Source organism: Grammomys surdaster, unplaced genomic scaffold (genome assembly GCF_004785775.1).
Source record: "Grammomys surdaster isolate TR1022 unplaced genomic scaffold, NIH_TR_1.0 120980, whole genome shotgun sequence".
In the NCBI taxonomy this organism is placed as follows: Eukaryota; Metazoa; Chordata; class Mammalia; order Rodentia; family Muridae; genus Grammomys; species Grammomys surdaster.
The window spans coordinates 2,358-17,566 of record NW_021616821.1 but is presented as its reverse complement, the minus strand read 5'-3'; the positions used below and the strand labels follow the sequence as shown (position 1 = coordinate 17,566).

The following is a 15,209-nucleotide window of genomic DNA, read 5'->3' as shown; positions in this document are numbered from 1 at the left end:
GAGCTAAGAGAAAAAATTATGTCAAAATCAGTGTGGGAAAACCTGTAGAAGGAGGCTGGATGTGGAGAGATTTCATTGTTACTAGGCGTCATAAATTGACTAATAATTATACTATTCTAACTCATACATCAGTCAACAAGGAAGTCAGGGTAAAATGATAAAATGTTACAGTAACTTTAGAATGCCAGGAATGGAGATCACATTAGACAGTACCTCCTCCTCTGTGTATTTCCAGGACCATTTAAACAAGGTAAGAAGGAAGACGTAGTCAGATATCAAAGATGATTATCCATACTTTGACTACTCCACTAAACTTTCTCTCTTTTGTGTATTTGACAGCCATGTAGTATGACCTTTTATATGGGCTATATGATGAGGGACAACATCTGACATAAAATATTAACATCAATACATTTATTACATAAAATTAGGTAAAAATCCTAATAGCTACCATTTCAAAGTGATTTTCTTATTGCAGGCAACTCTTATTAGAGCATCCTTTATGTGTCTGTTCCTCAGGCTGTAGATGAAAGGGTTTAGCATGGGAGTTACCACTGTGTACATCATTGCCATGACATTTTCCTTTATAGTAGAATTATTACCTGATGGACATTAGTAGAGACCAATAATTGTCCCATAGAACAGAGACATCACAGACAGGTGAGAACCACAGGTGGAGAAGACCTTGTAGATGCCTTTGGTAGATGGAAACTTGAGAATGGAGGAGACAATCTTTGCATAGGAGATAACAATGAGTAGCAATGGAATAATTACAAGGAGTCCACTCATGAGAAAGATCAGCTCATTAACATAAGGGTCTGAGCAGGCCAGCTTTAGAAGAGCAAATAGGTCACAGAAGAAGTTGAGGACCACATTCTTCTCACAAAAAGACAATCTTGCTGCAAGCAAGATGTGCATCATGGCATGGGATATTGTAAGCATCCACAATAGAAGCACTAGACAAGCATAGAGCTTAAGGTTCATGATGCTGATGTAATGCAGAGGGAAGCAGATGGCCACATAGTGGTCATAGGCCATGACCAGAAAAAAGAAGCTCTCCATGTCTCCAAAAACCATAAAGAAGTATATTTGTGTCAGGCAGGCTTCATAGGAGATGGGTAGTACTTGGCTCTGAATGTCCTGTAGCAATTTGTGCATTGTGACAGAGGAAAAGCAGAGGGCAGAGAAGGACAAATTGCTAAGAAACAAGAACATGAATGTGTGGAGATGGGTGAATTAGGATGATGATGATGAGGTTTCCCAGGACAGTGGAGAGGTACATAGCCAGGAAGAGCACATAGAACAGGTGCCGGTGCTCTGGAGGGATGGGCAAGCCCAGGAGGATGAACTGGGAGATGACAGTTTGGTTGTTCATTATCATTTTTCTCCTTAAGTATCCTAATGAGAAAGTATCAGTATCCCTTAAAATTTAAAATAAAATGATACAGAATACATATTCTGGAGCAATGGATCTGATAGTCATCACAGTAATCATAATTTCAAAACTCCTAATTGTTATACATATTAATGATTTTTTCTCAACATTAACAGATTTCTGTGTTCCATCCTGTCCTAGATAGTTTTATGCTATTTCCACAGAAATATAAAGTGGACTAATGCTATTATCTCCTGCTATCTGCACATATTTGGTAACTAGTTTATTCTTTAGTAATGTGTTCTATGTTACTTTATATATAGATGTTCTTGAAAATTTGCTTAAATGTTGTCATCAAAATTTTTATATAAATTTTAAGAAAAACACACATACTCCAATGCCTTAGATTGCCATTTTAGACTTAGACCTAAATATCTCTGTAACAGAGAGTTTTGCTCCACCATAAAGTAATCTTCCTTCCATTCCATGTATGACAAGCATCAGAAGCTCAAAAACCCCAAGTGAAATTCACGTCTTGACCTTAATGTCTACTAAAGCATTCCTCATTCTCCTACCTCTCCAGCCTGATATAGTGTGATGAAAGAAATTCAGATTTGAGTTAGATCTATGTGAATTTTTACCCATTCATTCTTTAAGCTGCTTTCTCTCTTTTTTTTTTAAATTATAAGTCATTCCATTTGTTTACATCACACTTCCCAGATACTCCCTCTTCCTACCTCTGATTCCGTGATATCCCACTTCCTGGTTACCTCTCTGCCACCCCCTCCCCAATCACACATCTGCCCTCCCACTCCCTTTTGCCTGTATAAAACTGCTCCTCCACCCACCCCACTGTTCCAGCATCCCTTTACTCTGGGGCATCAAACCTCCATGGGACCAAGGGCCTCCCCTTTCATTGCTATCTGGCAAGGCCGATGAAAGAAACTCAGGTTTGAGTTAGATCTATGTAAATTTTTATCCATTCATTTCAAATTAAACTTTGGTTGTACATTATACAGAGTTTCTCCTTCATTCTCCTATTTTATCCATTTCTCACCATGAGATTATATCAGTATATGAGGACCACATCTTGTTTTTACTAGAATACAGAGGCAGATTCCCTTCACACCCATGTTCTCATATCTCCTGACCCTTCTCTTCTCCCTCAACATGCTTCAGTTACACTGTGGCATTCTAACAGTGGAGTTCCTTCACACCTTTTCTGATTTATTTGGAGATTACCACTGTTGCTCTGAGAATAAGCACAAAGCTATCAGAAACACAAAGCTGTTTCATTATCTCGGAGGTGCAAGTGTTAAATCCCAGATGGTCTTACAGCCTTTTCTCTCATCATTTAGTACTGGGCCTATCACTCCCTCCTTTCTGTTTTCCCTTCATTTGGTTCATCATCATTCATGTGTCAGACATATTGATTATCATATGCATAGCTAAATTTATTCTGTTTCTCTAAGATACCTTCAGCTATGTTCCCTAGCATCCTACATGTATCTCAAAAAATCAATACTTAGATAACTGATTTAAGGTATCTTCCCTTCATGTGCATGAAATGTCATATATATCTTCATTCCATTTGGTTGTTTAAAATCATTCTTTTGATTTAAGGTGTTTCATACAACAAAAATTCATACAAGAAACCATTAGTAGTTTTTATATTTTTGGATGTGTGCCTAGCCTTTAACTGCTGAGCCGTCAACAGTAGTTTTTAAGCAGAATGATGCTGCAGAAAACCACACACCTTGGGAAGCTTCTGTGGATAGCAACTCAATTGTACATGACTGACTATGTGCAGAAGTACTCTGGGCACATATATAGCCTTCTTGAAAAATTTCAACTTTATTACCCAACTTTCTATGTGTGCCTATATGTGAAAAGAGAAGGACTTTGGCAAGCAGATGGCATGTGTAAGGTTTCTTCAAGTCAAACAAAGAGCAGTCCATGTTCACATTTTTGTTCACTCATTTTGTATTTTTTACATCTGTGTGAAAGTGTTAATTGTACCTACTATGACCATTATCCAATCCCCTCCAGAGATTACTTTATGAATCCATGTTGTATATGTTCACCACTGATCATGAGGCCATTTATGACATTTATAATCCCTTCTTTCAGTAAAATTTCCTGAGCATGATAGTCATCAGTTGAATAAAGTTTTGTACATAATAACAAAACAAACACAAACTTTCAAGCCAAGGGAACCTTGATCCTTACCGATCTAATCTTTACTGCTTATAGAGATAATTACCTTTTGTTTTTAAATGTGGAAATAGTAAGTGGAATGTAAGGATGTGTCAAAAATTCTAGATCTACGCAAAGAACAAGGTGCACATCTGCTACATATGTGTTCGGGGCCTATATCCAGCCAATGCTCACTCTTTAGTTGGTGGTTCCGTCTCTGGAAGCCCCAAGGGTCTAGTTTAGTTGAGTCTGTTGGTCTTCCTGTTGAGTCTCTATACTCTTTGTGTTCCTCAATCCTTCCTCCAACTCTTCCATAAGACTCCTTGAGCTCCATCTAATGTTTTTTGTGAGTCTCTGCATCTCTTGAAGTTGGCTGCTGAATGGAGCCTCTCAGAGGACAGTTATGCTAGAATCCTGTCTAGAAACAAAGCAGAGTATCATTAACAGTGTCAGGGATTGGTTCTTGCTCATGAGATAGGTCTCAACTTGATGCAGTCATTGGTTGGCCATTCCCTCCATCTCTGCTCGTTGTCCTTGTACATCTTGTAGGCAGGACATATTTTGGGTCAAAGGTTCTGTGGGTGGGTTACTGTCCTTATCTGAGGTGGAAACTTCTGGTTTCTTTGGAAATGCAGTTATGCCAAATGATGTTTTTCTGGGGCAAACAGGTGAAGGAATATCTTGATGTTAAAGAATGTTTCACTGAAGTAGATACAAGTAAAAGGATGCTTTGGTATAGTAGACATGTGAAAGGACATGTGATGTAGTAGACATGTGAAAGGACATGAGATGTTTAGAACAAATACAAATATGATCCAGAGATTGTGGCCACTTGAGCCTTGATTTGCCTTGCTCCGTCTCAAGTTTTTGCTGACATCACACATATATTTGTTCTCTTTACATTGCTGTTGTAGAAATTTTAATCCCAACCCAGGGTTTCTACCCTGTCTTTGACCATTCAGTTTCTAGATAAAAGGCATGTAGAACCTTTATATTTACGATAAGTTTTAAACAGCATGAGAGCTGCAGATATCTACCTCTATACGATTAGAATCTACTTTTACTATTGATAACTCTGAGCTATTACTTCTTATGTTTCATCTGGGCTGCTCTTAACTCTAATTGGCCAGCCTTCAGGGCTATGTTCTCGTCAAGTCATCTAACCCATGGCAGCTTCTCCTCCATTCACCTTCTTCTCTCTCTCATGGTTCTCCAACCCCAAACCTGAAATTCTAAACCTCATCTATGCCTCTTTTGCCCAGCTATTGGCTGTTGGCATTTTTATTTACAAATAAGAAGTAACTTGGGGGAAGGGTCACATAGTGTCATTTACTCTCCCTGCTCTTTCTACTTTTGATCCCCCTATTCCCTCTGTCACCCAGTTGCCTCCATCCACCCACCTCAGATAATTATTTTATTTTCCCTTTTGTGAAAGATTCAAGCATCCTCTCTTGACCCTCCTTGTTATTTGGCTTCTTTGAGTCTGTGGGTTGTAGAGTGGTTATCCTGGATTTTAGGCTATTATTCATCTATAAGTGAGTACATACCATGCATATCCTTTTATTGAGTTATCTCACTCAGGATGATATTTTCTACTTCCATCCATTTCCTTGCAAAATCCACAATATTCTTGCTTTTTAAAAGTTTATTCTTTTTTTTCTTTTTTTTTCTTTTTCTTTTTTTTCTTGGATATTTTATTTACATTTCATATGTTATCCCCTTACCCCATCCCCCACCCACCCGGGAACCCCCCATCCCCTTACCCCTCCTCCTTCTTCTCCTTGGATGTAACCCCCACCTACCCCCCCCCACTCCCACTTCCCCACCCTCAAAATTCCCACCCCCTGGGTGGATAAAGGTCTTTGATTTCTTGCTTTACATTTCTGTTTTACCTTGATTTTGTAGAGAATTTTATGCATACATACAATATTTACATCATTTTCCCTCTTACTCTATCACTATAATGCCTTCTAGGTCTCCACACAAACATACACGGACAGTTTTGAGTCCATGTAGTATTGTTAGCATGTCCATGGGTTTAGAGATGACCACTTAGGATTGGATAATCTATCAGGGGTCTAGATCCTGGAGAAAACTGATTCTTTCTATCATAGCAGTCATTTATTGCAGTTTTCCTAAACTAACATAATTTCTGTTGTGTTTCAAAAACACTGAAGGGTTAAAGTTTATGAGTGCTGCTTCCCTGTATTGTCTAGAAGACATTATTTTGCACAAAGTACTGGTTGTCTTGTTCTGATAATTTCTGCCCCATTTCCAAGACTGTGCCTTAGGTATTATGGTTTCACTGTAGATGCAGCAACTATAACTGGAAATGCCATAGTCATGTGTTCTTTGCATTTTGTTCAGTTGTGAATATCTGTAGTATTTTTTATTTGTTGGTAAATAAATATATGCAGGCAGGCAGATAGACAGACAGACAGACAGAGAGAGAGAAAGAATGAATGAAAGAAAGAAAGAAGGAAAGAAGTTCTTTGATGAGGTGCTACACTTATTTCTGTGCAAGTATTTAAAATACTATTAGAAACTATTTTGGTCAGCTAGGCTGTTCCTCTCCCTACTGGGAGCCATGTTGATGGCTGTGGCATATGTTTCTAACTAAAGCTATGCAGATGTCCTTGGTCTGTTCTGTATCCTGAAACCAAGTTGATGTCCACAGGCCATGCTGCCAAAGGAATCCATAGTGATCTAAGTGGACTTCACTGCTACCCTGTTGATGTCTGAGTTCATGCTTCTGCTGAGGGCCATGTTTGGATCTATATTTCTACTGAAATTGGGGTCTATGCTGACAATGGCCTGTATCACCACCAAAATCTAAGCAGATGTTGGTGGTCTGCTCTGTAGCCTGAACTATTGCTCTGTAGTATAGCTTGAAAGCTTGAAATCAGGAATGTTGATGCCTTTGGATGTTCTTTTACAGTACAGGATTGTTTTATCTATCCTGGTTTTTTTGTTTGTTTGTTTTTCTGTATAAAGTTGAGTATTGTTCTTTCAAGGTTTGTAAAGGATTGTGTTGAAATTTTGATGGGAAATGCATTGAATTGTAGATTACTTTGGTTACATGGTAGTTCTTAATGTTGATCCTACCAATCCATGAGCGTGGGAAATCTTTCTATCTTATGATATCTTCAATTTCCTTTTTCAAGTACTTGACGTTTTTATCATGCATGTCTTCCACTTGCTTGGTTAGGATTAGAATACATTTCATGGGTGGACTAGGGACAGGTGGGGATGGAAATAGGATGAATCGGGAGAGGGGTGGAAGGAAAGAATACTGGAAGAGATGTCTGGAATTGTGCTAACTTTGGGATCAAGGTAGAAGTGCAATGGAAACTCCACTGAATCTGTGAGGCTGGTATAAGAGAATACTCCTAGTATTGGAGGACGTGAAGCCTGAGTTGGCCATCCTTTGTATCCAGAAAAGTACTCTAGTGGAGGGAATGGGACACTAACCCAACCACAAAATCCCCAATCTACAGTTTATCCTGCCTGCAAAGTGTTCTGGGACTGGAGCCTAGTATAATTATTATCAGAGAGATTATTAAGACTTCATCCAGTAACTGATGGAAGCACATGCAGAGTCACACAGACAAGTATTAGGCAGAGGTTGAGAAATCCTGTGGAGGGGTGGAAGGAAGGATTGGAGGAGCCAGAGGAATCAAGGACACTACATAAACATACCCACAGAGTCAGTTGACTGGGATTCACATGGGCTCATAGAGATCAAGAAGCCTGTATGTGTCTGCATTTATGTTATGGTTGTGTAGCTTGGTGGTTTTGTAGGATTTCTAGCACTGGGAGCAAATTCTGTTTCTGACTCTTTTGCTTGACTTTGGGATCCTTTCTTCCTACTCAGATGCTTCCTCCAGCTTTGATATGAAAACATATGCCTGGTCGTACTCTAGCCTGTTATGCCATATTTGATTGATGTCCCTTGGAAAGCCTGCTTGTTTCTAAGAATATGTGAAAGGGGCAGGGATCTGGGGAAATGGAAGATGAAGAGGGAGAATCTAGGGGAAAGGGAAGGGCAAATAGAGGTCAGGATATAATATATAAGAAAAAAGTAAATAAAAACGAAAAAATAATTAAAAAAGCAAACAAGAAATGAAACCATCTGATATATACAAAATATGATGAGGAAATATATTACATGGGCTATTAATATACACATTTAAAATGACATTTACATAATTTATGTTTTTTTAAATTTAGTGAACTCCTATATGGTATGTGAAGAATGGAGTAGTTAATGCTTTCCTTGTATGTATATGTGTACACATAAACATACATAGGCATATGTATACATTTATATATACACAAACATGCCCATATAGAATTGTAAAACTTTAAAAATTTAAATATTCTGAAAATGAAATTGTTTCAAAGTATTTATAATTATTAATTGCAAATTTCTTAAATGTATACAATGCATCTTCACCATATCTTTCTCAACTTCCTCCCTCCAGCTCCTTTGGCCCTCCTCTGTACATCTCTCCTACCAACATAGATATTATTGTTATTATTATTATATAACCCAGAATCCAATTAATGTTGCAATTAGATGCACGTGGCTGTGTGATTTCCCACTAGTGTGTGGGCAACCTGACAATGGCTGCTCCCCTTAGCAGACATCAACTGCCAATAGCTCCTAATCTAAGAGTGGGGCATTAGGAGTCACTCCCTCTTCCATTCTGGTTTATTTTAAAATTTAAAATATAATTTCATCACTTCTTATTCTCTCTCTCCTCCATCATTCTCTGCCTACATCTCCCTCTCAAATTCACAACTTCCTCTTCTTTAACCTTTGTTAACCAAATCCATATATAAACATAACCCATTGAGCTCATTCAGTGTTGCCTTCATGTATATGCTTCTAGGATTGACCACATTGTATTGGATAACCCATAAGGGGGTTCATGACTGAGGAAGACTGTGGGGCTGTAGCTCCCGCGTGGGCATGGGTCCTATTGGGATGAGTTGTGGATCCCATCTGTCTGCCGCCCCAGGCAGCTCGGGCCACAGCTAAGGGGGGCAGAAGTATGGGAACTTGACTGAGTTCACTCCATGCAGTGACAGGCGGGTGCTGGGCTATGATAAACCATCGAGCTCCACTCCGGGTGTGGGGAGATCCCAGTCTGAGATCCTGTGTGGGGCGGAACTCTTGGGTTGGGGGTCCCAGGGACAAGGTGGCTGGCCAGAGACCAGCTGGTCTCTCCCAGGCACAGCTGAGGGGCCACAAAAGGACTGAGAAGAGGGGGGTGCATATGAGCTGGACAGGTTTGCAGGCAAAAGTGGGGAGGGGGAGAAGCTCTGGAGATGACTCGCTTGGCTGGGTCATGGCTGGCTCAGCTAGCTTGCTTGAGTTGGCAGGTCTCCATGGCTGGAATGCAGAGAAGCTCTGCACAGGAGATTAGGTGGTGGCTCATTAGTTGAAAGTCCTCTCTATGGTTCTCCATGGCAGGCCCCAAAGACAAGAGGAAATCCATGGTTTTAAAAGGTTTATTGTCATGGTGGAAAGTGGATGAAGCGTGTCCTCAGGATGGGCCTGAGGTTAAATACCTTTGGCAAGTAGGAGGAGGGTCTGGGAAGGAATGTTTAATTGGCTATGCCCTCTGCCCTTTAGGTATCTCATTAATATAAAGACCTCTTGAGGCTCTGTAGCCTGTAGTCACGTCCTCTACCTGTGCTATGTGACCAAAGGCCGCAAACCTTTCTTTAGGGGGAGCTGTGGATGGAACCAGAGCCCGGGAACAAGGCCAAACTCCTACCATCTCTTTAGGGTCACCAGGGTTCGAGGCACTTGACCAGGTACCCAGTTGTCTCTCACAGCCCACTGCCCCACAGAAGACAAATGCTCCCTTTTTTGACAGTGGTTAATTATGTGTATCTCTTCATCTACAGGTGGAGTCTTACAAAATTTCTTCTATCTTCATTGGGATGTCAACTGATATTGGAATTATTCAAGCTGAAAATTTTAACTGGCTTGATTATGTGCAAATTTTGTTCAGCTGACCACAGCCACTGTATGTTTATGTTTGCAACAGCTCTGTCATCATCAGAATCCAGCATTTCACAGTCCTTTTCCTCATCCTCTGACTTTTCTAGTCTTTCTACCTCTTCTTCTCTGATGCTCCCTGAGCCTTGGAGGAGGGATGTTCCATATCAGATCCCATCTATGGATGCATTTCATATTCACTTATTCTTAGCAATTAGACAGTCATGTGGCTCAGTATGAACCAATATCCACTACGACAAGAAGACTCTCTGCTCAAGGTTGAAAGTGACACAGAGCAATCTATGGGTAAAAGGAAAGATATTCAGAAGGTCATGACCTTCACATGACCATTGGCATATGGCTTTTTAAGATACCTAATTGAAATTTCACTCATTCAGTGTCTGCTCTTCACATTTGTCTTCTTTGTCTCCACAGAATCTCCACATAGTTGCATGCACTGATTCATTCACTTTTGTTGTTGAATAATGTTTCATTTTATGAGTGTAATATATTTTATTTATCTATCATTATTTGAATGCTCATTCTGCTTTGTGACAATTATAAACTGTACTTGCATGCATAATGAAACAAAACTATTTGTTTGAATCTCACAACCATTTTAGCTATGACTTGGCATACAATTTCTCAGTCTTGTGGTAACTTTATGCTCATTATTTCACAGATACAATATTAATGGTTGTGAGTTCCATTTCCAAAAGCATCACACCGTGCACCTCATGCTGACCTCACAGGGTCTTACTGTACAGCTAAGCTGACTTCACAAGGTCACAGTGCAGATAGTCTGACCTCATATGGTCTTACTGTGCAACTTTGCTGCTATAAGATTTATACTGATGCTTCTGCCTGATGATCATGTGTGTTGGGATCATAGCCATGATCCATCATATCTGGATTGATTTCTATTTTTTGTTCAGTTTTTTAGTTAACCTTTCTTGTTTCCCCTCTCTTTCTCTTCTGTTTAAAACACTCTCACTTTGACACATTTCATTTTCTACATTGTGTATGGTATTCATCACATTGTATTATGTTAATCCAACTGTATAATTTTATGTATCAGTTAAAAGTTTAAAATATATTTAAAGAGATGCACTTTCTAGGCCGTACTTTCATCCTGTGGTACTGCTTTCCATTGCTGATAAGAATTTTAGCTTCCATCCTATAGCTCTTACATCTAATGTCATTGCTACTTAATATAGAACAATTTATGTCCTTTAAACTGTTTTTCACATGAGGAGGAATGAGGCTTAATTTATACACTGTCTGTCTTGTCCCTGATAATTCTGTTATATCATGGGAATGGGATTTCAGAGTTTAGTTATGACAACAGTTTGTTGCAAGGTTAACTACATGGAAACAACAATACTCGGTATTATTGAACAAACAGTCATGATTTAAAATTCGATAAGATAGCATCCACTTATGTAAAAAATATACAATATATATTGTATGTGTGCATGTGTCTGTGTGTGCATATGTGCATGTATGTACAGTGAAATGGGTATGTAGATCACTGGACAGTAGATGAAATCGTAATTCAAGAAACAGGATAAAAGACAAAATGAAGACTGTTTGGGGACAGAGGAACTCAAGGTGTGTGTGTTCCTATTGAAGATCATATGTAGGATCAAGTGAAGATGTTGTCCAGGAAATGAGACTATCTAGAGGCAGATCTGGCTTCACATGGAGATGATGTGTATGGGGTGGGAGTATCAACAGAGAACTGGGTTTGTGTGTCATCACCTACTAAGGACAACTGAGGAAATAAGGAACTAGGGTTATTTCATGCCACAGTGAGGCAAAGACTATAAAAACGTAAAGAAAAAATTTTCAACAGAAATGAGAGAGAAGAGGGAAATTGATCTATGATCACAATCATGCTCACTCATTGGCCCTTTGTGTGAGATGGTAAGTCAGTGAACTTCTTATTCTTTAGTATGTGAAACAGAACCTTCTCTACCTCCCTGAGATTGTCACAAGAGTAAAATAAAGCCACCCACTAGAAACAGATGTCTTACAAAGTAAAATATGAACATACATTAGACATTACCAGATTCTAGATTTCCTTCTTTTTTTCCTTGATCTTAGAGAAGTAAATTGAATTGTCCTTGTTTATAAATCAATTCCAAATTTAGACAAAAATTATATAAATGACAATTTTACAAAATGATTCTAACTAATTTGTTCAGGGTAAAGACTTGTCAGAAAAGATAGCATGGGTATATGGGGAGAATGTGGGGAGTTGAGAGAAAAAAATAACATCAAAATCAGTGTTTGAGTGCCAATAGAAAATGTTGGAAGGAAGTAGGGTAGTGAAAATGTTTCATTGTTATCTAGTGTCATGAATCCATTGCTTAAACTATTTTAACTGTTACATCATTGAACATAGAAATCAGGGTAAAATGATAAATTTTTGCAGCAACCTAAGATGAATGGAGATCACATTAGACAATACATGTAAATGCACTGGACAATATGCATTTCCAGGATGGGTTATGCAAGGTAAGGAGGAAGTTTTAGCCAGATATATAAGACAACATTTCCTACTTTGGCTACTCTGCTAAACCTCCTCTCTTTCATGTGTTGAACAGTTATGTAGCATGTTCTTTCATATAGTTCCTACGATGATGGATAATATCTGATATAAAATATTTACCTCAATACATTTATTACAATCACAAATGTTACCATTGCAAAGAATTATTTTATTGCAGGTAACTCTTATAAGGATCCTCTTTATGTCTTTATTTCTCAGGGTGTAGATGAAATGATCTTGTGTCCTACACTGGCTAGATGGCCAGGAACCAGAGACTGAATAGAGGAGAGAGCTAGGGTAGAACTAAACATTATTGGAAAAAAAGTCAATGAAATAACTCTTAATGATATTATGCTGTACACATATATTAGTGCCTTGTCAGATAGAATTCTTCTGGCACCAGATGGAACAGATGCAGAGACCCACAGCCAAACATTATGAAGAAAGACAGTGTACATTTAAGTATTCCACTGTGCCCTTCTCCTCAGAGATGGGGGAACCCTGTGGAAGAGGGGAAGGAAAGATTGTAGGGGTCAAAGGGGTTGGAGCATACCAGGAAAACATAGTCCCACCAAGTTAACTAAACAGCTGCTCACATGGGTTCCCAAAGCATGAAAAGGCAAGCATGAGTCCTGCAGGGGTCTCTACCAGGTCCTCTGCCTATGTGTTAAGGCTATTAACTAGGTGTTTTTGTGGGACTACAAACAGTGGTTTCAGGTTTATCTCTGAATCTTATGCCTGATCTTAAGAGTTTGTTCCTCTTGTTGTATTGTCTTGGCTATCCTCGATATGAGGGCTTTCATATTTTCTTATTGTGTCTTGTTTGTGGTATTAACTTTTCCTCTCTTGGAGGCCAGCTGTTTTCAGAAGAGGAAAGGGAGAGGGAGTAAATTTGGAGTAGCGGAAGTATGAGGAACTAAAAGGAGTGGAGGGAGAGGAAACTGTGGCTGGCATGTATTGTATGAGAGAAGAATCTATTTTTTATAACAATAAAAACTATAAGGAATAGAATCTGATAAAACATTAGTTCTTACCCTATGATTTTCTAAATCATATATTCAAGACTTAGGATGGCATTACTGAATTACCAAAGTCCCTTTCCCTAACTGAACTACTTTGTAAAACTCCCTTTTGAAGATGCGATTATTATGTAGTATGTTCTTTTATGTGGGTCCCCTTTGAAGGATACATTTTATAATATTAATATCAATATATATTCACTAAAATTTAAGTAAAAATGCCAGTGTTGCCATTATAATGATATTTTTTTCTTGATTAAGACTCTTATAAGAGCCTCCTTTATATCTCTGTTCCTCAGGCTGTAGATGAAAGGGTTCAGCATGGGAGTCACCACTGTATACATCATGGCAATCGAAGCCTCCTTCACTGTAAAGTTATTAGCTGATGTGCATAGGTAGAGACCAATAATTGTCCCATAGAACAGTGAGACCACAGACAGGTGGGAGCCACAGGTGGAGAAGACCTTGTGGATGGCCCGAGTAGATGAAACCTTTAGAATGGAGGTGACAATTTGAACATAGGACACAACAATGAGTAAGAATGGGATGACAATAAGAGGCCCTCCCAAGAAAAATATCAATAGTTCATTAATATGAATGTCAGAGCAGGCCAAATTGAGCAGGGCAGATATGTCACAGAAAAAGTGGTGGATCACATTGTCTTCACAGAATGACAGTCTAGCCAAGAGTATAGTGTGCAACATGGAATACAGAATGGTAATCACCCAGGAGAGCAGCAACAGACTCACACAGAGCTTGGGGCTCATGATGCTGGTGTAGTGAAGGGGAAGGCAGATGGCCACATAGCGGTCGTAGGCCATGTCCACAAGGAGAAAGATTTCCAGGCCTCCAAAAAGATTGGAAAAGTACATTTGTGTCAGACAACCTGCATAGGAGATGGATGTGTCCTGGCTCTGCATGTTCTGGAGCAACTTGGGCATTGTGACAGAGGAAAAGCAGAGGTCAGAGAAGGACAAGTTGCTGAGAAACAAGTACATGGGTGTGTGGAGATGGGAGTCCATTACAATGAGGATGATGATGATGAGGTTCCCCAGGACGGTGGTGAGGTACATGGCCAGGAACAGGGCGTAGAACAGGTGCTGGTGCTCTGGGGGGATGGGCAGGCCCAGAAGGATGAACTGGGAGATGATAGTTTTGTTGTTCATCATCATTCTTCCTTTCCAGTATCCTAATGAGAAAATATCAGATCTTTTAAAATAAAAAAAATCAATATATATCTAGGGTATATATTCTTCAACAACGGATCTGACCATTTTCTTAAAAATTATAATTTCAAAACTCCAAATGTTTGTACTCATTAAAATTATTAATGATTATTTCTAACTTCTTTAACATATTTCTGTTTCCAATTGTTTTCTAAATACCAGTAAGCACTTCTACTGAGAGAAAAAATTGACTAATTTTTTTCTCTCTTGCCTCCTGGTAAATTGTTGTTTCTAATTTGCTCTATGAGATTTTATACTTTGATATTCTTGACGAATTTGGATAAACTTTGTTAACACAATTTAATATAATTTTCAAGAAAATCTCATATATTCCAATGCATTATATTACAATTTCAAAATTAGACCTGTATGTCCCTGTAACATTGTTAACCAACCATCTTCCTTACATTAGATGTATGACAGGTATCAAGCTCAAAAGCCCCATGTGAAATTTATGCTGTCACTTTATTATTTTCCAAAGCATTCCTTGTTCTCCTATCATTCCAGTCTCACATAGAACAATGAAGCCAATAAGAGTTTCATCAGAAACCTGTGATTTTAGATTCATTCATTCTTTCCTTAACGTGAGCTGCTGTCGTCCATTCTACAAAGTCTCTTCTCCATTCTATTACATCCATTCTTCCCTGTGATCTCTTATCCATTTATCAGAGCCTCATCCTGCCTTTTCTGGGATACAGAAGCAGACTCAATTCATGTCTGTGTTCTCCTGTCTTCTGACCCGTCTATTCTCCTACAACATGCTTCATTTCCTCCTTAGCATTCTAACAGAGAAGTTTCTTCACATCTTTTTGATTTATTCTTCATA

At 38.9% G+C, this 15,209-nt stretch overlaps 1 protein-coding gene and 1 pseudogene across 1 annotated transcript; both read right to left on the bottom strand.

The window, feature by feature from the left end:
* Positions 1 to 447: 447 nt before the first annotated feature.
* LOC114636006 lies at positions 448 to 1,381 on the bottom strand (annotated as a pseudogene).
* A 12,009-nt stretch (positions 1,382 to 13,390) lies between these two features.
* LOC114636005 (olfactory receptor 1468-like) lies at positions 13,391 to 14,329 on the bottom strand. Its single transcript, XM_028784322.1, has one exon. It carries the CDS (start codon positions 14,327 to 14,329, stop codon positions 13,391 to 13,393), a length of 939 nt encoding a protein of 312 aa, XP_028640155.1.
* Positions 14,330 to 15,209: the final 880 nt, after the last annotated feature.

Coding starts and splice junctions, on each gene's coding strand:
- LOC114636005 (XM_028784322.1), bottom strand. CDS start 14,329: ATGATGATGAACAACAAAACTATCATCTCCCAGTTCATCCTTCTGGGC.